The sequence below is a fragment of the Sminthopsis crassicaudata genome, chromosome 2 (assembly GCF_048593235.1).
Source record: "Sminthopsis crassicaudata isolate SCR6 chromosome 2, ASM4859323v1, whole genome shotgun sequence".
Taxonomy (NCBI): Eukaryota; Metazoa; Chordata; class Mammalia; order Dasyuromorphia; family Dasyuridae; genus Sminthopsis; species Sminthopsis crassicaudata.
The window spans coordinates 543,690,423-543,714,478 of record NC_133618.1 but is presented as its reverse complement, the minus strand read 5'-3'; the positions used below and the strand labels follow the sequence as shown (position 1 = coordinate 543,714,478).

General features: G+C 35.6%; 1 protein-coding gene across 1 annotated transcript in view; it reads left to right on the top strand.

The window, feature by feature from the left end:
- Positions 1–24,056, top strand: part of TLN2 (talin 2) — a 528,019-nt gene that overhangs the window by 484,746 nt on the left and 19,217 nt on the right. Inside the window, 2 exon segments of the mRNA XM_074294922.1 lie at positions 10,593–10,700; positions 23,739–23,844. Coding sequence (XP_074151023.1) covers positions 10,593–10,700; positions 23,739–23,844 — 214 coding nt within the window.

Below are 24,056 nucleotides of genomic sequence, written 5' to 3'. Positions count from 1 at the left end.
GAGCAGGAAAGAAAATTGAATTAGTGAAAAGCAATAACATGAGGAAATGTGATTTGAAAACATTCATCATTTTTTAAGATAAAAAGGTTCTCTCTATCAAATTGCTTGCCTTCTCAGTGAGATGGGAAGGAATGAAGGTAAAGAATTTGGAACTCAAATTTTTAAAAAAACAAATGTTAAAAATTGTTTTAACATGTAATTGGAAAAGGGAGGAAAATAAAATATTAAATCATTTTTGAAGCTTATTTAAAAAAGAAAGAGGAGTTCTCGATGAAAGCTGTGAAACATTGTGTTCCTGGCCATAGGGAATACTAATCTAAGTGTACTGGCTCTTCTTACCCCGTACTCTTTGTGTAAAATTCACTGTTCATCCTGTTTCTAATCCTTTGTGGTCAAGTTCAGTTAGATTCCCACAGGGCCCCATCAGTACTGATCATTGTCTGGCCAGTCCGCCCTGGTTATCAGTTTAAAGCAGGGCCAGGAAGGCTTTATGTGAGAGTACCCAAGTAATTCCTGACCTTCTGTATCCATTGGGGAAAGCCAGACATAGAGAAAGGCAGCCTGCTGACTCAGGCTTTCTCTCACTAAAACAGCTCTCTAATGTCTCCAAGTACCTTCCCTCAGTCTCACTTGAAAAAAATGTTTTTGTGTTCAGTGACCATGAAAATTTGGAAGTGATGAGGACCATCTTTTCCCTGTTAATCTATTTTTCTCTAGAATTCTAAAAAACTTGAGCTAGACCTGCACAAAGTAGGCTTGCCTCAGAAATTGGAGCCTTTTGAGGATTGGGTGGATATATTTCTGGAAAGTTTTTTGGATCCTAGTTATTGGGCTTCCTTATTAAGATTGGTCAGTGGCTCATATAGAATGATGTTACAGGAAGCATGAATTGCAGATCAGAGAGACAGTTGGGTTTGCTGCCGTGCTGCTTGGTGATAAAACTGACTTAATGGGGAAAAAAAAATCCCCAGCATTGCACAGGGGCTGGTCATGTCCCTGGGAGAGGGTGTAACGGGATGTAGAAGAAAGTGTTAATGACAGAGGAATGAGGGAAGTGAGGAGTGGGAGAGAGGTACAATGGTTGAGAAACTGGTGTCAATGGTAACCCAGAATTAAGGATCTAGGGTATTTTTCATGAGTAAAGCATGATTTTTCATTCTCTCCTGTTCAATATTTTGCCAATATGTACATAACAGCATCTGACAGCTGTAAACTATTTAGTATTAAAATAATATCATTTATTATGTTTATTATTTCAAATATATTTGATCTACCTATAAAGTAGAAGAGAAGGTATTTACCCCCATTTTGCAGTCTTCTAATACCTTACTCCCCAGTCATGCTGGCCTCCTGGCTGTTCCACAAATAAGGTGCTCTGAAACAAAGATAGATTCGGTGATTAAAGTGGAAATGGAATGGGTTTCAGTTTTTTCCATCTGTTTCTCTATTAGGTCAAACTTCTTCCCCCTTATTCCAGAAATGGAGAAATGGAATAAAAGAAAAATTTAATTAATCTTATCCCTATTTAACTTTCTCAATCATTTTGTGCTCTCCTCTAGTGTCTGATGTAATGATGGCCTTCCTCCTTGCCAAAGGTCAAGCCCCTTCACCTGCTCCTTTGATCCTATCTCCTCTCACCTTCTCTAGTAGATTGTCTTCTCCATTTTCCTCCTCTTTTTCTAAGCATCACTATCTTCCTTTCTACTGGTTCCTTCCCTGATATCTACCTCCAAAATGCCCAAGTCTTCCTCATCCTTTAGAAATTCTTATTAAATCCATCATCCCTCCAAACTATTTTCTTATATTCCTATCTTTCCAGCCATACCTCTTGAAAAGCTGGGGATCTCCTCCTCACATTGTCTTCTCAACCCATTGCAGTCTGGCTTCCTGCTTTTTCACTCAACTGAAACTGCCTTCTCCAAAGTTACCAGTGCCTTATAAATCACTCTTGTGGAACCTTCTCTCCCTGCATCTTCCTTTATCCCTTAGGCTACCTTCATCCCTTCTCACCTAGACTATTTGACATGGCCTCCTATTAGCTCTCTGTGCTTTAAGCTACTTTTTTATTTTATGTCTCCTCCATACAGCCACCAAAGTAATTTTCCTACAGCATCGGTCTAACCATATCACCCTGAACTCAACAAGCTATAGTGGCTCCTGATCAAACATAAACTACTCTGTCTAGCAGCTAAAGCTCTATAATCTAATCCCTTGCTCCCTTTCTGTTCTTTTTACACATTTCTCCCTTGCATCCAGCCATATTGGTATATTTCTTCATCTACAGTACCTCATCTTCCACCTCCTTACCTTTGCACTGTCCTCTGTGTCTGTTATGCCCTTCTTCTTCATCTCCAACTCTAACACTCTCTAGTTTCCCTTTAGACTCAGGTCAGAAGTGCTCTCAAGATGAAGCCTTTGCTAATCCTCCTGGGTGCAAGTGCCCTTCTTCCCATAACCATCTTGTGTTCATTTTTGTACATCATGTATATATTTATATGTATACCTGTAATCTCCCCTTGGAAATGTAAGCTTATTGGGGGCAGGTGCTATTTTACTTTGATCTTTGAATCCCCAACATGTAACATGGTGCCTAACAGAAGGCCTGGAAGCATTAGTAAGCAAGCTTAATAAATGTTTATAGACTCATTGATTGAGTGAATTGGCTTTGCAAGTGAACTTAAAAAATTCAAGCTTCACGAAACAGTCTGAAAATTCACATTTTTAGATTGCTTAACCAAGTTGATAGAAAAATAGCACTGGAGAGATTTCTAAGAATCCCCTGCTTCCAAAGATACTTTTAAGTACCTATATTTTCCTTTGAAATTCAAGGTAGACAAACGAAGGTGCCAGGTTGATAAAGCTTGAGTTGCTTGCTTGTAGGTTGTGTATTCTTATGGCTAAGATGTTGTTAGGAAAGCATAATAGAACATTAGACCTGGAAGAGACCTGGGCAGATCTCGTAATTTCAGTGAGGCAGCTGAGAAGGGCCATGATGTATTCCAAGTAATGTTTAGTCCATTAAATACCTGAATCAGGGCCAAAATCAGATTGCTCTTCCACTACGCCATGATGCATTGTGTGGCCCAGAATTAAATAATGAACAGGATTCTGAGGGACTCACCAGCCCAAGGGGTGTCACATTAACAAGGTGATAGGGTCAAGGACTTAGGCCAGTTGGTCTTTAGGGAAGATTCCCGGATCCATAGGACTCATCTCTAAGGATCACTGACTTTTCCTTTGGTTAAACTAAGCCTTGGATAATATTTAGAAAGCATAAAAAAGTGTTTCTTGAGTATTGAATTCTCTTTGGATTATTAGGATAAAAACAGCTTGAATTAAATGTTAGGGTAAAACCCAAATTTCCTTCTGACTAAGGGATTAGAAAATGTTGTGTTCCAGAGATTGTAACAATTGTGGCACATGGCTTGTGTACCTGGAATGTACATCAATATTTAATCACTGATGATGCTTTAGAGCCACTACTGAGATTTGTTGTCATAAATTTCCTAAGGGAGCAGAATAAAAGCCACGAATAACCTCAGTGGCCCGCCTGCTTCCTATTCTCAGTGAAGTAGAGCTCTAAAACCCCTGAACCTTTTGTCAGCATGAGGCTTAAGAGAAGTGATAATCAGTGTGGGTCCTTTGGACAGGCCTTACCCAAGCAGAAGCCCAGTGTACTCTAGGACAATGAATGAGTCTCCTGCCCTTTCACAAATCCTAGCTAAAGTTCTCTCTGTATGTACAATGCTTCATTTGTCCTTATAGCATAAGATACATATCTTTAATGTAAATATAAGAGGCAGCTAGGTAGCATAGTAGATGGGGTTCAGTCTCAGATTGAGTCCCAGCCAGTTACTAGCAGTGTGACCTTGGACATTCTACCCATTTGTCTGTTTCCTCTTCTGTAAAAAGGGGGATAATAATAGCATCTGTCTCCTAAGATTATTGTAAGGATTAAATGAGATAATATTTATAAAGTGCTTAGCATAGTGCCTGACACATAATAAGCACTTTGTAAATGTTAATCGATATTATTATTATAATACATATAAAACATATTCAAAAATGCAAATTTATCTGACCTTATCAACATGGATAATATCCCCTTTGACAATATAGATTTCACTCCATCCACATCTGCTCATCTGATATGACTTTTGTCCATGCCCTCCTTTAAGTTTATCACAAAAGACTTATCTAATATACTGGGAGTCTTCCTTGTTTTATTTTCCTAAGAAAAAGGAAGAAACTTTAAGGTATGTTTGCATATTTATGTTTCCATATGTTCCTGGGAATATGGATAAATGAAAAAGCAATTACTAAGCAGTTACTAAACCAAATTTATTATTATTAAGCAATAATTTGTATTGTTTATTAGGCCAAGCCTTGTGCTAGACAAGAAAAGTGAATCAGAATTTGGAGGAGATAGCATATAAAAAGGACCTTAGCTGCAGGGCAGATGGAAAGGTCTGGATGTCTTATGGGCCTAGTGGTGAGGTTTTAAAAGTAGTCAGGTGACAGAACTGAATCACTATATATACATATACATACTGCACACATATTTTGCCATCTTTGAATAGGACCTAGGACTCCCATTAAGGAACTTCCAAGGTAGACTGACTCTGTTCTCTCGAGACATTCTTAAAGAATCTCTTAGAGCAGGAGTTCTCAAACTACAGCCCGCAGGCCAGATGCAGCCCACTCAGGACATTTATGCAGCCCAGGGTGGAGATAGAGTGTGAGCTTTTGTTTTTACTATAGTCCAGCCCTCCAACAGTCTGAGGGACAGTGAACTGGCCCCCTATTTAAAAAGTTTGAGGACCACTGATCTTAGAGTATGCTAAAGAGATTTAGTGACTTACCAAGACTAGTTTGTCATCCTGATTCTTACATATGACAAAATTTAAACATTTTGTTTTTATATATGTCCATGTACATATGCATATGAAAAATTGGTTATCACAATTGTTGATCCAGAGATCTGGCAATGAAATCTTGCCAAAGTGATCCGGGAAAGCAGTCTGGCTGGACTTTCTGGGAAAATCTTCATAGTGCTCAAAATTTTACATCACAACAAGCTGACTGGCACTAGCTACTAAATAATGAAAAATAATAGTCTTGTGTACTGAAAGCTTTAATAATAATCGACGCAGCTAAAAACAAAAATTTTAATGTAAGAAGTTCAGTGAAATTTGGATAAAATTCCAAGTCTGGTAACATCATTTAGATCCATGAAAACTTTAAGTGCCTGGTATATTGTTCTGAGCAGATAAGATTTAGATAAAACACAATTCCTATCCTCAATGAGCAAGGACATAATTAGGAGATTTAACTTTTTTATGCACACATGTGCACACACACACACATACACAGGGGTTATCATAATGATCCCTAATAATAATTATCATAATAAGTAGGAAGTTGAGAAATAGAAAATAATACAGTTATAAAAAGGTCAGGGGAGGATGTTGGAGGAAGGGTAGTGATAGTTAGGGGTAGGAAAGGAATCAGTGAAGGCTTCTTGGAGGAAGTGGAAGTTGAGCTAAGCTTTCCATGGCAAATAGGAATTCGTCAGGTAATAAAGGGGGGAAAAGGACATCCAGATTTAGAGAACACTAGGAAAAAACAGTATATTCAGAGGATGTAGTTATCTAAGTAAGCTGGAGCAAATACATGGTGAATAATATAAGACAGGATTATAAGGGTAAGAAAACATCAAATTATGGTGTGCTTTGAATGCCAGACAAAAATTAGATCTTTATTTGTTTTCTGTATGGAGCCACTGAGGATTTTTGAGCAGAAGAATGATGGGACTAGATCTGTTCCTAAGGAGGATTAGTTTGACAGTGAAAGAAAAATGGATTCAAGTGGAGGAAAGTGAGATGGCAATATCTGTTTGAAGGTTATTCTCATACTTGAAGTGAAAAGTAATGATGAAGGCCTGTTGTAAAGTGGTGACACTGGGTATAAAGAAGAGTTGGATATGAGAAATATTTTAGAAACAGAATCAGTATGTCCTCATAATTACTTGGCTGTGAGATGAAAGGAGGAAGAAAGAATCAAAGGTAATAACTAAGGTTTTGATCATAAAAGGCTTTCCTCAGGATGTGGCCCTATCCCCAAAAGCTGCTAGAAGTAAGGAATTCATAATAATTGTGAATTTATAATTCACAGCCATCAATTGCCATCAATTGGGACATAGGGGAGGGGGTTCTTATTTCAGTGTAATACCACATGAATCTCATCCATGTAAGTCAAGAGAATGTAAGCTGTCTTTGGTATATAATATGCACCTAATAAATGCTTACTATATATCAAGCATTCTGCTAATCGATGTGAATACAAATCCAAACGAAAGATAGTCTTGCCTTCCAGAAGCTTATTTCTAATAGGGGAAGACAATACATAAAGAAAAAATTGTACAGCAAGGGGAAGAAGGTGAGTGATGGAAAAAGAAGACCAAAGAGTAAGGAATAGAATTCCCAAGGAGGAATAAATGGATGTCAGGGAACATTTCTTAAAATGGAGATTCAGAGGGAATCTAATCAGAGGGAGGGACCAAAGTTTCAGGGTGAGAAGGATGATGAGACATACTGATCTTCTATGGTGAAAAGGGACTGTGTATAGAAAGAGGGGAATAAAAAAATCTCCATTTTTCTAATGTATGTATAGACATATGTAATATATATTAGATAGTTATCAATATTTGGAGATTTAGATTGCTGATTTTTTAGTTTGTAATGTGTCTGAATATTCTTGACAAACATGAGCCTCTCCATTATTTTTTGGGTGTGAAATCTCTCAATGGTAATGTCTGGCTCTACCTAAATAAGTGATTTAAGAGGCACTGAAGGTTCTGTCTCCCCTCCTCATCCCCAACCCCCCTCCTTGAGCTAGCAGGGTATTTTTATTTATGTTCTTTATCCAGATGGCTCTTGTTAAAATGCAGATATGTTCCTGGTAAAGGATAATGGATTAAACTAATTATCTCAAGATAGAACATCTTGGAGGAAGGGGGCACCTTTGCTACCTGCAGGCAGAATGAAGGTATTGGGTATCACTGAAGAAAGAGAATAGAGGAGGCAACCTGCTTTGTGATTCACCTCTACAGTGTAGAATTAAGAGCATAATACCCCATCGGACTTAATAGGGACTCATAAGACAACCTAATCTACTATTTGCCTAGGGTTTCCTTACCTAGAATAAATACTTTATTTCCTTTTACATTTACTGGAGCCCTATAGCAACTTAAACATAATTTTATAAATAACTGATTAATTTCATTTAAGTTCCTTATATAAAAATTTAATGAGTTTCTCTAAATGATTTTTTATTTCTAATTGAATGCAGCATAGTCAATTTTTTCTAGTAATCATACACTTAAATTAGATGTGTTTTATCTATAACAAATTCCAGATTAGTTTACTCCTTATTCTACCCAGTATTTTAAAGAGATGTTAGAGACTATTGATTAAGATGGCCCCATTTTATATTTGAGGTTCCGGGACTGAAAAATCAGCTGATATACCCAAAGAAGAAAAGAAAGAAAGAAGCAATTATTCAATGCTCCTACTATGTGCTAAGTACTGTGCTAAATGCTTTACTAATATCATTCCATTTGATCCTCATTATTCACCTAGGAGGTATTCTTATCCCCCATTTTACAGTTGAGGAAACTGAGGCTGGCAGGCAAAGTGACTTCACATGGGTCACAGCTAGTTAGTGGCTGAAACTTAATTCAAATTTGTGTTTTTCTAACCCCAGACATAGCACTCTATCCACTGAGCCATTTCTTTGCCAACTGTACCAAGTTAGCAGAGTCTTACTCTCTCAAATTCCATCTAATGGTCTTTCTGTTATATCAAACTAATGTTCATATTAAGCAAAGGAAATGTCACAAGGAAGGTCAATCTATTGCCTAGAAAATCTCATAATATTATATAAAACAAAAAACTGAATGAAACCAAATGCAGAAATCCAAAACCAAACTAAAACCAAATCCTAAATCAAATCAAAACCCCTCTCTGCCTACACAGATAATAGAATTTTGATGGTTATTATTTTGCAGGCACATCCTACTTTAAGCAAACTTATCATACATAAGCTCGAATTTAGAAAATGAATAAGTTAAGGGACAAATATTTGCATTGCAAAGAGAGAATCTATTTTGTAGCAAGACTGCTTCATGAGCTTCTTTTTTCAAATAGCAAATTTCTCTATTATGTTTCAACTATGATTCAATTTATAAAAATTCAATTTATGTACAGTCCAGAAGCACATCTATTGCAAAAAAAAAAAAAAAAAGAAGCAATTGTTCTTTGTTTCCATCTTTTCTGTGCTGCTTTTCTGTGATTATATTTTGTGTTACATTTTTTAGAAATCATTCATCCTTCTTGAATTATCTAGTAAAACTGGAGAGAATGTCCTAAAAAAAACAAAGGGCTGAGTCCCAAAGAAGCCTTTATACTTAAAGTTCTTCCATTAGTAAATGTTTAGAAGGCTCCATGACACTGAAAAAAACTTACTATTGGTATAAACTTGGAAAACTTGGAAAAGTCTTTAATTACCCCATACCTAATTTATTATAATAATAATAATTGTAGCATTTATCACTTTAAGGTTGGCAAGGCATTTTATAAATATTTTCTCATATCACCTTCCATAGTGATCCCATGAAATAGGTGCTATTATTGTTCTCATTTTAAAGATGAGTAAACTGAAGTTGAAAAAAGTTATGACATGTTCATAAATGAGAAATTGAACTTAAGTCTACCAGACTCCTAATCTAGCTAGCTGTTTCCACTGCTCAATTTAGCTACCTAATCTCTTAAATGACATGTGAATGGGTTAACCTTTAAGGTCCCTTTGAGCTCTGTAACCTAAATTTGTTTATTCCAAACCTGTGATTTAGTAGATATAAAGAAATCCCATTGGAGAGACTCCTTCTAGTAAAGCAAACATTAATATATAACCTTAAGTCCCCAAGAGATTACAGACTCACATAATCAGAGTGTTACAGAGCTGAAATTCGAACCCAAGCATTCACTGACTCCATATCCTATGCAGTGTACCCTGAATGCCTCTCTGCCTGTATATGAGAATCTTTAAACAAACATTGTTTTTCAGAGCTCATTGGGTGGTCTATGCTTCTATTCCAACCCTCTCTGGCTTCTGTTTCTTCTTCCATAAAATGAGAGAGTTAAATTAGATGTTCTCTAAGGGTATTTCCAGCTCTTACATTCTGTGGTACTATTGTCCCACTCAACTTGTGCTGGAGCCACTCACCAGAAAATTCAGTTTTTCAATTATCAAGGTTTTAGTGTCAGTATTTACTTAGAAATAAGCAAATGCTACAAATCTGGGCTTGATTCATTATTTTGTTGATTGTCTGGACTTAACAAAATAATGGAGAAAATATAAATAATGCAGATTTAAAAGTGTATCATGTGTACATTTCTTTTTTCTGGAAAGACAGTTGTGAAACATTTACCAGTTTACTCCTGGGCCCAACTCAGCTTCCATTGCCTGCTTTTTTTTTTTTCTGCTTCACTGAGGGAGTACAAAAATCACCCTCCTCCCTACTTAAAAGAGAGATGAAGAGATTTCTTAGTGTACTATAAGTCGGTGAAGGAGCAAGCATTAATTAGCCTACTCCCCAGACTCAGGCTGTTGGACAGTAAGCTAAGGTGAGTGGTGTAACAACAAATGACTAGAGTCATGAGTAACCATCCAATTTCACTTTGAAAAGAAAGTGAGAACTAAATCATGTAGTAATGGAATGAGCCCTTGCACCCATTTTACAACTTTGAGAGACACTGTCTTTTACTCACACTACTTTTTCTCTCTTGAAAGCTGATATTTTATTCACTTCTGTAATAGGAACTAAATAAGGGAATCAGACACCATCAGATTTCAGATAAGGGACTCAGAGAACAACCTCAGAATCTACTGTTGCCCCAAGATTCCCTTATCCAGAGTAATTGCTAAGTTTCTATATATATTTATTGATATTCTGAACCAAAAAATAACAAATTTTATCTTAGATGATTAATTTCTTCCTGTTCCTAACACAGAAGGCCATTGAGTCTCTCTAAATTATTTCTGACTTTTTATTTAAATCTTTAAGTATCATGATCAGCTAGCCAATGACCATTCATATAATTACAGAATAACCCTTTATTTTCCTCACTTTTAAGAACCATTTCCTTAATAATTCAAAATAAGGCTTGAAGATCTCCTCCTTTCTCCTCTCTCCTCCCTTCTCCTAGTGGTAATATCTTTGAGAAATTAGATTTTAAAATTCATTGTGATCCAGTAGAAAGACTACTGGCTCTGGAGTCATAGTGGCTTCAGATCCTGCTTTTGACATATATTACCTGTAGGACTAGTGACAAAGCATTTTATCTTCCCTGGCCCTTGATTTCCTTTTCTGTAAAGTGAGAGGGTTGACCTAAGTGGTCTTTGAAATCTCTTTTCCTGCCACCTCTACCTCTGTGAACCTATAAATTTGGGTAGAAAACTTCCTTTCCTTGCTTTGGTTGGTATAAAACTGGTTCTTCCTGCTTAAGGTCTGTATTCCTTTCTTTCCTTAGCAAGCTTCATATCATGCTGATGTTGCTGAAGATGTGAAAGCTAGAGCTTTGCGATATGGGACTGAATGTACGTTGGGATACCTGGATCTCCTGGAACATGTCCTTGTGGTAAGAAAAATATATTGACTCTCTTTCTACTCCTTCCCTCCCAATTTTTCCTCCCTCCCTCTGTCTCTCCCTTTGTCTTTCTCTCTCCTGCTTTCCCTTCCTTTTTTCCTCCTTCCCTCTATGCGTGTTTCTCTCTCTTCCTCTTTCTTTCCTTTCTTTTCTCTCTCCTCTTCCTCCTCAGTCTCTTACCCATCTTTCTCCTTTTCTTTCCTTTTTATGTCTTTCCTTTTTTTCTCTTTCCATTTTTCACATTCTCTTCTTCTCCTTCTCTCACTCTCACTCTTTTCTCTGTTTCTCTTTCTTTCCCTTACTTTTTCCCCCTTATCTCTTTTCTCTCTTCTTTTCTTTCCCTTCCTATCTCTTTCCCATTCTTCTTTCTCACTCCCTTTCTTTTCCTTTCTCTTTCTCTCTTCTTTTCCCTTTTTTCTCTCTTTTTCTCAGACCAGTTCATGGTAGATTATTTTCAGAACTTGTCTCCCCTGCTAATTAAAATGAATGACTTTGTATGCTTTCCTTCTGGAGACAGACCCTGGTCTCATACAGTGGGAAAAAAAGAGAGATTATTTTACTTTTCATACCTTTTTAAAGTACTTTTGCATCTGCACTCTTCATTTTGTTGCTTCATTGCCCTGTGAGGATGGAAGAAGAAGGGATAATACTTCCATTTTTCAGTTAAGAAAACTCAGAAGTAAAAAGGATTGGTAATTTATCTGACTTACAGGCAGCCTGGCATTCTCTTCTCTCTTCTATTGCATGACATTTTAAAAAGTCTCAATTCTGGACTTCAAATTTATTGGGATATTTAATCTAATTTCTGTTTTGTTCACCAATACAAGTGTGTTTCACAAAATGTGATAACTATCTGTGGGAAAGTAGAAGAGATTGTTTGACTGATCTTGGCAAAGGAGACAACATGGAATACTAGGGGGGAAATTGGTGCCACAAGTCAGAAGAGATCCAAATTCTATCAGTGCTCTCCTCCCAATTATTTTATATTTTCTTTATAGATGTTTTTGCTGTTTAGCTACTCTTCAGTGTCCATATTGATTACCTCCAGTAAAATGTAAGCTTCTTATGAGCAGGAACAATCTGATTTTTGTCTTTGCATATCCATTACTGAATCCAGTGTTGTTCACATAATCACCACTGAATAAAAGTGCATTGAATTTAAATAGCTTTTATTTAACTAATAATATAGGCTTTATAGCAAGTTCCTTAATTTGTTCCTTGGTTTCCCTACTGTAAAGAAGGGAAAAAAAATCATTTATTAAATGGTAAAGTGGATAGAGTGCTGGCCGTAAAGTTAGGAAGACCTGAGTTCAGATATAGCTTCAGATTCTCACTAGCTGTGTGACACTACACAAGTAGCTTTCCTTCTGACTGCCTCAGTTTCTTCAAATGTAAAATGGGAATAATAATAATAATAAAAACAACCTCCCAAGTTTGGTATACTTAAAAAAAAATGTTTGTTTCCTTTCTTATTAAGCAAACCTCCTTTGTGTCAGGCATTGTTCCAAGCACTTTATTTATATTTGATTTTCACAATCCTAGGAGGTGGGAGGCTGTTATTCCCTATTAGAGTTGAAGATAATGAAGCAGATAGAGGTTTAAAAACATACTTGGAACCATAGAACTAATAGAACATAGAACTATAGTCTAAGGCTAGATTTGAATGCTGCTCTTTCTAGCTATAGGCCCAGTGGAGACAGGAAGAAGATGAGAAAATGATAAAATATTTAAGATCCCTGAACTAAAATGCTTTTTTTCCTTTGAACCTGTAAAATATAAAAGATTGGTAGCCTGGGTCCTTGTGGGCTGTGATGTACTTAATCTCCCTGAGCAGAAACCTCTGTGCTAGAGTGCCAGTGGAAAGGAAACAATTGCAAATGTTTGTTGCTAGGCAGGGGCCTTAATGTTTGCTTAAATTAGATTAATGTTTGGAATATAAATAAAATAAAACAAGAGAACCAAGTCTTTTCAGATACATGTGCAGCAAAGGAACCAAATTAAGAAAAATAAAATAGATGAAATTTCCTTATTAGAATTTGCTCCATGAAAATCCCTTACATTATGGAATGTTGGTTCATGTGCCCCACAAGCTATCACATAGGTTCTATTCCAGTACTTTGTCCTGGTACAGGAGGAACTCTGATTTCTCTTGGGACTAATTAGCCTGAGAACCAGCCTACCTGGATTTGAAGAGGTTCATTATCAGTCAGATAGTCATGAATTTTTTCTGGTCAGAGCAACCCACAAAATAGATCCAAAATGGTTTTCTGTCCTGGAGGGGCCCTTTTGTTTACAGAATTATAGTGGCAAAGGTTGCTAAGAATCACAGTTCTTAAACTCTCCATAAAAGTTAATTTACTGTTGGAACTTCTCTCTTGTGATCTTTATTCAGGCAAAAAGTTAAGTTAACACATTACACTTTAAAGTCAATTAATGCAGATAATGAATCCCTGTTAAGTGGTCACATTATTTAAATTTTCCATTGAACCAGACCTAATTATCCTAACTTACATATAAATTTACTTGAAAAAGTACAAATTTCAAATAATGTGATTAACATTACTCAGAACTTTGCTGCGTAGAAGTAACTGAACTACAATATTAGCAAAATTGAAATCAGAAGACTTAAGTTTTAGTTTAATGAAAGAGTGCATTAGATTTTCATGAGTTGTAAAACATCTCAGAAGTTGTCCTGTACAACTCCTATCCATGCTTCCCCTCTTAAATAATCCTAGCAAAGAGAAATCCTGTTTAATATTCAAAAATTCTTCATAACCTGGTCCCTTCCTATCTTTCCAGTCAGCTTACACATTTAACTCCCTCCTTTTTCCCCTCAACATTTTTATAACCCAATAATACCGGTCTCCTTGCTCTTCTTCACATTAAATACTCCCTCACCCAATTTCAGGCATTTTCACTTGCTGTCTCCCATGCCTTAAATTCTCCCATTCCTCATCTCCATCTTCCTGGCTTCTTTCAATACTAGCTAAATCTCATCCATAAGAAACCTTTCCTGATCCTCCATAATGCCACTGCCTTCCCCTTTATTGGTTATCTCCAATTTATCCTATTTCTTATTTTTACATAGTTTTTGCATGTTTTCTTAACCATTAAGACTGTAAGCTTCTTGACAGCAATAATTTTAGAAAAGTGCTTAGCATTAATACATATTGACTAACTGGTCACCTAGATTCTCCTTCAGAGAAAGCTTGAAGTTGACAAAAACATATCTATTTGTAATCAGACCATCAATTGGTTAGGTTTTTTGAAAATGTGATTAAATAACAAGTCAAACAGAAGATTAAAGATTAGAGGGTAAATATCATCTGTAATTATAGTAACTCTGACCTAACCTATTTAGACTATTAATTTTTTTTAAAATAAGAAATAGGTAAATGTAAAGATATTGGCTCCTGTCAAATTTTTAAAATGAGAAATGGATAAAAGTAAAGATATTGATTCTGTCACATCAATTTTTTTTAAAAGTCACCAAAACAAGATTAAATGAACTGTATTAGAGAAAACATTTAATCTTTTTGCTAAGTGGAGAGACATGGGAACCAAGAATAACATCAGTTTAGGATACATTAGGAAGGAAAATAGAACACTTTGAGCAGTATGTTCTTACAAAATAGTAAAAAGTCAGTCAGCTTTGCATGAGATCTGGCTATTTCTAGTCATCTAGATACCATGTGAAAATGACATTGAAATGAGGACAAAAGACACAAAATAAAACAGATCTGCTAGTGTTACTATATTGATCTACATTTGTTAGCAATGCTAATACATTTGATGTGTCTCAATAGTGACATTTAATATCATCCAAAAGAGCTCCTAGATCTCATCAGATATGTGTGGAAAATTGATACATAATGTCTTATTGGAGTAGACACAGTTTTTAAAGTAGTTTACTTTTCAAAATCTCTCAAGTAGAAAAAAGAATGCAAATGAATAAGAATGATACTTTTACCTGCTCCCCAAACCCCTCAAAAATTATTGTTAAGAAAGCTTCAATGCATGAATTGAAGCTTTCTTTATGAAAACATGAAAAGATTAAGGGACAGAGAATTCCCATGGACTCCATCTTTACTGCCACAGAATTGACTATAGGGTATAAAGAAAATAGAATCCGGTTGTATGTATTGTTGAGGGATCTTTTAAAAAAAAAAAAATTTAATTCAAATGAATTAAATATATCATTGAAGGCTATCCTCAAACAAGTTATCTACTCAAAACATTACAACAAAACAATAATGAAAAATGGATATTAGAAATGACATCAGCACTGATTACAGCTATTTTGTACCAAAATCTAACCATTGCACATATATTACCACAGGAATACTAGAGAAGCCCAGAAAACATCTTAATCAGCAAACATTTGACTTAATATAGTTTCCAAGGAGAAAAAGCTGCCAAAGCCAACAGTGATTTAAAATCTAAATTCGTTTGTAAAATTTTATGAAGGATCATGGATAATGAGGAGAAATATCATTGCATAAAGTAGAGAAAAGTATTTAAGAGTAATACTAGGGTTGTTGTTTGTTTTGTTTTGTTTTTAAAAGCTTGACAGGAAGTATAAACTAAGCAAGTAATCTCAAGTGCAATGCCTTTAAAGAATAAGAATGAAAGGAGCAAGTCAAATAGAAGGAAAATGGAAAATATTTATAAAAATTATTAAAACAAATGTTTTCTACAGCAAGTCCCATGTGTGTTTATAAGGGAGGTAGAATTATAAATAAAGAGAGAGCAAAAATGGGTCAAACACCTCTACTGAACCAGATGAATAAAAGTGAGATCCATGCTAGAGGACCTTAATTGTGAAGATGATGATGGAATGATCCAAGGTTTTCAAAAATGAGGATACCAAAGCATGGAAAAAAATCATGGCTCTTTATCAAGCTATCCCTAAAAAGGCAATTGAGAAAAACTTAATTAGTGACCCACCTACCTACTTTCCTACTTGTCTATATATAAATCAAGATCATCCCTCCATGAGGAGGATTTTAGTAAGGAAGAAGCGACAAGTGATAATCAGACATAAACCTCATCTTTGCTATTTTGTCCTTGACTAAAAGATACTGAGATTATAAATCCTAGCTTGCTTATTGTTTTTAGATTAGGAAAAATGATTTTATTTGGTAGAACAAAATTATACTAAGGTCTTGTTTTTAACAAAGTTTCCATAAAAGATATAACAGAAATAATCCTATACAATAATACCAAATGAGGTATATAAATAGAGATTAAATAACTTGCCCAGAGTCAGTATCTGAGATCTTTCTGACTCCAGACCAGCACTCTTTTCTACTACACTATTTAGCATTTTTTTCCTCACCTATAGGCTATATTTTTGTGTCTTAGGTTTAGTGGCTTTCAGCTCTGGGTGGGCCAGGCAGTCAGGTATCAGAGGGAATAGCTGCGGGCTCTTCCTACATGGGGATTTCTTTTTAAAAAATAGGCATCCTTCAGTATTACCTTGCTAACATCAATTTTTATTTGAGTAGTTGCTAGCATTTCCATTAATTTGTTGTTTATTATGGGTTCATTTTTCCTTGTATTTACTATGGAGACAGGTCTTTCAAACCTTAAATTCTGCAAAATTGAACAGTTTATGTGTCTGTTCAGAGCCTGCCACCTGTGTTTCTTTTTCATCTTTCAACACAATTATTGTCATTGTAACATGTAATTACAGAGGAAATGTACTTCATTTTTACTTGACAGTTTGTAGACTTGTAATATGGAGGTAGCCAGCTCTGAAAAGAAAACTGTTAAACAGAACAAACAGCAAATGAAATTAAAATTCGCCTTTTAAAAAATCTGTGTGGAATTCCCTAAACCTGTGTACTGATTTTCAAGATAACCTTGAATGGGAATATTTACTTTTTTTCCTATCAGTTTAGATCAGGGTTACACAAATTTGTGGGGTTTTCAAAAAATATTTTGATTTATATTTCAGTATAATTAGTTGACTTTGAAACCCTATGTTATTTATTTTATTTTATATCTTTAACAACATTATTCTGAAAAAGGGTCCACTATGGGAAAAGGGCCATGACATTAAAAAAAAGTTCAAAAACCTGGTTTATATCATTGAATTTATCAAATAGGCTCTTAAAAAGAGCCCAGAATTCCAGTAGCTAACAGTAAGCAAATTTAAAATGTAGGTACTATTACTAATCTAAGATTATCAGTCCTAGAGCTTCTTCCCCATCTGTTTGATTTCACATTCATTTATGCATTTGGGGAGCTTATGACTTATCAGCACAATTTTTTTTAAAAGTTACATTATTTTTTGTTAAATTATCTAAAACACTGAATTAATTTAAGTTTTGGAAATATTAATTTCCTAAAGCAGAAAATTGTGAGGGTCTATAGATGAAGAAAGTCCTGGAGTCTTTTACTATTGCACATAGTGCTTATAGTTCCAGTAACAAAAGAAGAAACCAGTAAACCAGTGTGACTAAGAGTTTGAATTATAAATGAGAATGCCACAAAAACTTGAAACCATACTCTCATCGTAAGTATTTCTGCAATCTCATTGATGTAGGCATTCCTTCCAGCAATGCAGTTAAAACTTCAATACAAAATTGTTGTCATTGGTATTGATGCCTTCTCCATACATTTCTCCCTTTTCCAGCCTCATTTCCTTCTTTATATGGGTCAGATTAGAGTTCTTTTTATCATATGTAATATCTTTTTCTCATTTTTATTCTTTCAGTTTCATACTAATTTTGATTTTTGATCTAATAAGTGATTGAGTCAGGAATGACTTCTACATCAGTGAATCGCTTCTTGTGCATTAAAATAAAATTGATTTCCTTTTTTTTTTTTTTTTTTTTTTTTTTTTGGTGATGTTTGCTGTGTAGTGTTTGCCATGCCCAGTGCCTTCTGATTATTTTCTTCGGGAAAATATTCATGGTTTATGAGGCTTCTGAGTAGTCTACAAGTCTTTGGCCTCAGTGTTTTCTTAGTGTTGGTCCGTGTTTTCTAACATTTTTCATCTTGCTCAACTGTTTCTCCATTTGCCTTGAAGTCACTGAGTATTCTGCTATATGTAGAGTTATTTGAAGGTGATTATTGAGTTATTGGGTCTACTAGGTGATACAGTGGGAAGAATGCTTTGACTGGAGTCAGGAAAACTCATCTTCCTGAGTTCAAATCTGACCTCAGACAGTAACTCACGGTGTGACCCTGGACAAGTCACTTAACTGTTTGCCTTAGTTTGATCATCTATAAAATGAGCTGGAGAAGGAAATGACCAACTACTCTAGTATCTTTGTCAAGAAAACCCCAAATGGAGTCACAAAGAGTTAGACACAACAAATTGTGTTCTTGAAAAATTACTCTGCCTTTTCATCTTCCACATTCTTCTCATTCTCTTTTGCTCCTAACTGTGGATAACTTCTGTCCTGGTGGGTCCTTTTTGCTCGCTCTCTCTTGTTAACCTCATGGAGAAAAAATGAAAGTCATGGAAAAAAAAAATCAAGAAAAACAAAATGTTACTTGTAAGAATATAAGACATGAAATAATAAGTTTTAAAATCAAAACAAAAATATTAACCTTTTTTAATTTATACAATAGACATAAAAATGTTTCTATTTAAACTTCAATCTTTATTAAAATGTTATCTCTGAGTAGTTCACTGTGGCATATATGGTATCTCCTATAAAGTATATATAAGTAGGGGAAAGAGAAAAGAGTATCATAGAAATCTATTCATTCAAGATCAAGAGGAAGTAAGCTCTTTGAGTGCAAGAGCTATATCTTAGGTTAGGTGACTTTGTGAGGGTTACACATCCACCTATCTGTCAGAGGCAAGATTTTAATCCGGGTCTTGCTGACTGAGGCCAGTTGTTTATTCTCAGTGCCTGTTAGGGCTTTATCCAAAAACACATCTTTTAGCTAGTTTAAATTATTTTGTTTTTTTCTATATATTCATCTTGTCCATTACCCCCCCCTTCCTCAGACTGTAAGCTACTTGAGGGCAGGGATTGTTTGATTTTTGTCTCTATATACTCATCACCCCACATAGTGCCTAAAACATGGTATTCGTTAAGTCAGACAAAAGTCTTGGTGCAGTTTTAAGCCACTAAAAGCCTAAAGAACTTATTTAAGCTATTAAAGCTTAACCTTAAAACCACACTAACGCTTCTGCTATATCTGTATTTGCTGTTTGATCAACTTGCTTTCTTCGTTCCATTTCTACAAATTCCCCAGTATAGAGGAAGATTGAGAAAGTTTTGTATTGAGTGACTGACATCTTTATATCATTACTGAAAGAATGAATCTGCTGGTACAAAGAGAGAAATTTTGGTTGCAGGGAGAAGAAATCAGACCTTCTTTTTCTCCTGTTAAATTCTGAGCCAAGTTCATTGCCCATTTAAGTGTTTACCAGGACTAAGTAAATGTGTGTTGATTTTACCTTTATATTATCTCGTGTACATCATTCCTTTCTCTGTTCTAATACTGTCCCCGTCCCGGTGCAGACCCTCATTACCGCATGCCTGGATTGTTGCAAGAACTGCTGGATGGTCTGCTTGCTTCATCTCTCCCCATCTCCAGTACCTCCTCCTCTGTACACGCACATGGCTATATAAATAGGGGATGGATTAAAGTTTCTAAGCTGATGATTCTCAAATCTACTTCTCTAGCCTAATCTCGGATTTCTTGTAAATTTCCATAATCTTAAATACATCCAAAATTTAGCTTAATTAACTTATTTCCTCCTAATTCTTCCTCTCCCTTATTTTCCTGTTACTACCATCTCCAACATCCTCCTAGTTCCCAGGCTCACCATCTAGGTGACATCTTTGACTCTCTCTTACCCCTATATCCAATCTCTTACCAATCCTTGTGGATTTTACCTTTATATCATTTTGTGTATGTGATCCTTTCTTTCCTCTGGTACTTGGAACAGGCCTATTTTAATAGTTAACTGGTTTTTCTACCCCCCTCCCCATTTTTCCCCATTACAGTCCATCCTCCTATCAGCTGCTAAAGTAATCTTCCTAAAGTAACCCCACTTCCCTCTACTTAATAATTCCAGTGGCTCCCTATCAGCTCCAGGATCAAATACGGAATCCTTTATTTAATACTCAAAGCCCTTCAGATCCTAAACCCTTTTCCCTTCTCCAGTCTTCTTATACTTTACATCTTCCAACATACTCCCCTGGGGTTCACAGATACCTCTTTGTGTTGCTTTTTGCCTGGTCCATTTGCTGTTTGTCTTTAATTTGTACAGAATTTGGACTACAGGGCAATCTATAAATTCATTTATAAGCATTCCCTGAATGAACTCATCATAGTCTCTTGCAATCAGAGTCCAACATTTATGCACAACTATAATATATGATCTTTAAGTGGCACTGAAATTACCCTCATTTCCACCAGCAGAATTTTAATTTTGTTCTGTTTCCTTCCATTAGAAATCACCTTGCTCCCAGAATGTCTCTATGAAAAAAATGTTAATATAAAAATAGAAATTGTTTCCATCCTGCTTCACCCTCAAAATCTGTTTACTATAAAATTTCTTCCTTGCTTCCAAGTTCAGAATATATACAGAAGTGACATCTCTCTCCCTCACTGCTTTTTTCTCAGCCATGATTCTTTGTTTCCTCATTCCTCTCTGAAGCAGTTTGAGTGTGAGGTTTTTTCCTTACCTTTCAACAATATGAATAGTTCTGGCTGATGTAGCACAAATAGTTAATAGCTTTTCAAAAAATTCTATTACCTATGCTTCTGAGAGGAACATCATTTTTTTAGATGTTCATATCATAATTAAGGTACCACTATTTTTCTGGTAGTAGGACCAGCCAGGAGCTATAGTGGGTAGAGTGCCAAACTTGGAGTAGAAGACCTGACTTTAAAGGCAGCCTTTGACCCTTACTGGATAGCCGTTACAGCATCTTTGCCAAAAAAATCCCAAATAGGGTCACAAAGAGTCAAACAGTTAAGCTCACTTTGTAAACCCAATCTAGATAGGGATGGTAAATATTACAATTGGTGTAGGTTTGGAGTTTCTTTTACTGTCTTTTAGTTTTCAAGAGAAAAGGTATAGACAAAAAGATTTGGAGTTGCTCTATTATTTTAAATCAAAGAGAATGTGTGGGTTGGGAATGGTATTGGATGTGGGAGAGTATGTGGGATTTGGCTTACTTAGTTCTCTAAGGGATTCTTAATAGAAGTCATGCAAAATGTCCCTTTATCCAGAAATACATTCCAGAGGGGGTCTATAAATTTGTGATTTTTAAGTATGTATATTTTGATGACTATATTTCAGTATAACTTGGTGTTTTACACATTTAAAATCAATATACTAAGAAGGGGTCCATAGTCTTTTACCAGAATGTTAAGGGTTCGTGATACAAAAATGCTTTTAAAAAGTTGACCTCTTCTCTTTCTGACAAAGCCAGTAATCTTTTCCTTCTGTCCCTCATTGTACTTAGGCAGTTAGGTGGCTCACTGACTAGAGTTCAGGAGAGTCAGGAACACCTGAGTTCAGGTCTGGCCCCAAGAAGCTATGTGATCCTGAGCAAGTCACTTAATCTCCATTTGCCTTAATCCACTGGAAAAGTAAATGTACTTCCTTTAGTAAAGTAAAAATACTTCACTATTTTGGCCAAGACAATCCCATGGACAATACTGGCATGTATGGGATCATACAGAGTATGTAGGACATGACTGAATGACCAGACAACAACTAATTGTATTTCTTTGACTCAGTAACATTCAAGACTCTAATTTGCAAATACTCACTGATACCTGTTTGGGAGTCTTGTGGCTATAAGTCTGTGAGTCTAGACCTGCCCTGTGATGACGTACATAAATCTGATGTTCCAAACCAGACTGTAATGTCCTTCAGGATTGTGTCTTGTACTTCCTTTTGTTTTTTCACCCTGCCTACTAGGCACACAATATACAATAAATATTTGTTCTGTTTGCTCTTTGAAATTAAAGGATTATAGAAAATCTAAGGTTATAGATAGATTCAGAGTTTGAAAGGATGTTAAAGATCCTTGAGTCTAACCTCATTTTACAGAGAAGGAAACTGAGGACCCAGAGATATTAAGCAGTTTACTCAAGGTCCCATAATATGTGGTATGGCTAGGATTTGAACCTAGATTATATGATTAAAAATCCAGTGATTTCTCCAGTAACACAAGGAGTAACCTAAATTGTTGAGTGAAGTATGAAAAAATTGGAGAGGAGCCCAGAGCATTAGGTTAAGTAATTTCTACTCATTACAGTTTAGAAGAACAAGCCTACTACTAAAAGAGTTGTTTTTGTAAAACTAGACTCAACAGTCTTAATATAATTTGACTAGAGGACTCATTCAGCTTCCCAATTGCTTATTGTCTGCATATCACTGAACTAGTTTTTAAAGATGAACATGGTTGTGAGGGTAAGGGAAAAGAAGGTAATAACTGTAGAAGAAAGAATATCAGGGCCTCCCAAATCAGTTAGAACAATTTCAGTGAAGATCTTTGACAGGTATGAAGTTTTTATACCTATACAAACTCTCAACTAATAAAGGAAATGGAGAGGAAGTTTATCTCACCAAGAGAATTCTGAGTGGTTATTTATATCTATATGTCTCTCATTAGTGTTGCAAATCAAGAGCAGAGTGTTGATCTTAGAGAAGGAAAAAAAAAATCCAAGATATATGTGTGGTGTTAAATTGTGACAAATCAGTAACAGAGAGCCTCAAGGAATGCAGGATGAGATAAAGAAATTGCATCTTACAGAGAGATCAAAACAACTGTGAGTGGTTGGAACTTTCTATCTATAATATTTCTAGAACATTCTAACATATTTTAGTCAGTTGGCCCAGAGGCAATCAATCTTAATTCTCCAGCTTGTGACATGAGTTAGTGGTTAATTGATTCAGCTAAAACTTTAAGACTTTTTGATTTTACTTTACCTGAAAGTGAGATTTTACTCTTCTGCATCTTCAGTCAAACTAGAAATGAGGGATAGGCTATGGATAAAGAAGGAAGAAAGGATGGTAGGGCTAAGGTTTCTAGAATACCAAGAGTCCAAAGAGCTTTAGGAAGAACTAAGAAGAATGCTATGAAAAATAGGTTTGTTTCTCTTACCTGCACCAAACTAGTAACACTGATTTTTATCATAAGGAAGGTTTGTTTTGTTTTGTCTGTTTAGAAGAACTCAGAGAAATGGTAGTTGCATGTTTATCAATACAAGTGAAAAAAAATCTAAGTATAATTTATGAATTTATTAAGTTCTCCAAATCTAAAGGTTGTCACTATGAATATAAAAGAACAGACTAAAAGAATGAGTTTAAGAGAACGAGTCTGAAAAGTTCAAAGGTGGCCTTGGATGCTGTCTATGTGATCCTGGGCAAATTACTTAACTCTGTTTGCCTCAGAAAGAAATGGCCAATCACTCCAGGATCTTTGTCAACAAAACCTCAAATGGGATCAGGAAGAGTTAGACCCGACTGAAATGACTAAATAACAATGACTTCCTTTGATGGACTAGAGAAAAACTCAGCTGGAAAAGTTCATCTGATCTAGAATGAAAAAAGAGGGAGAATAGTACCAATTAATTATCTATCTTTAAATCATCAATTTAAAAAGAAAAAGTCAATCTTGAATAAATATATAAAATAAAAGTGATCCTCCCTTTTTTGTCATTGGAGTTTTGCCCCTTCCTATTTTACCTCAATTCCCAAAAAAATTGTACTTGAAAGTTTAGGATTTATAATGCTTGTACTCTTGGGGATTCCTGTCACCTAGGACCTAGTGGATTTCCAGGTGCTAACAGCTGTTAGGTTTGGCCACACATTTGCTTTGTTGTCAAATATTTGTTGCTGCTTTTGTTCTTAGTGCCTTCAATGGTCTGTGGATGTGTATTCCTTAGAATTTGGATGTGATAGGTGAGCAGCTGGAGTGGTTTTGTTTGTTTCATAGTTAAAAACTTTATCTCATTTGTGAGCTTTGGTAGATATAAGAATATATTTTCTGTAACATTCACGTGTAATCTTGCTTGTTTTCTTTTCATACATAGATTCTGCAGAAACCAACACCAGAACTAAAGCATCAGTTGGCCGCTTTCTCCAAGAGAGTGGCGGGTGCTGTGACGGAGCTTATCCAGGCAGCAGAAGCTATGAAAGGTGGGTTTGATTCTCATTTTTTCACCCTACGTTGACAACACTCATTCTCATAATCGGGAGGGTTGGTTTGTCTTGGTCATTTGCTGGGTTTAAAGAAAATCCACTTCAAACCTTTCCTGAATGTCCTTTATGAAACAGAATCTCTCAGTTATAGAAAATAAGTAGAGAAAGTCAAGAAATAACAAGGTTGGGATATGTCTTTTTAGGACAAG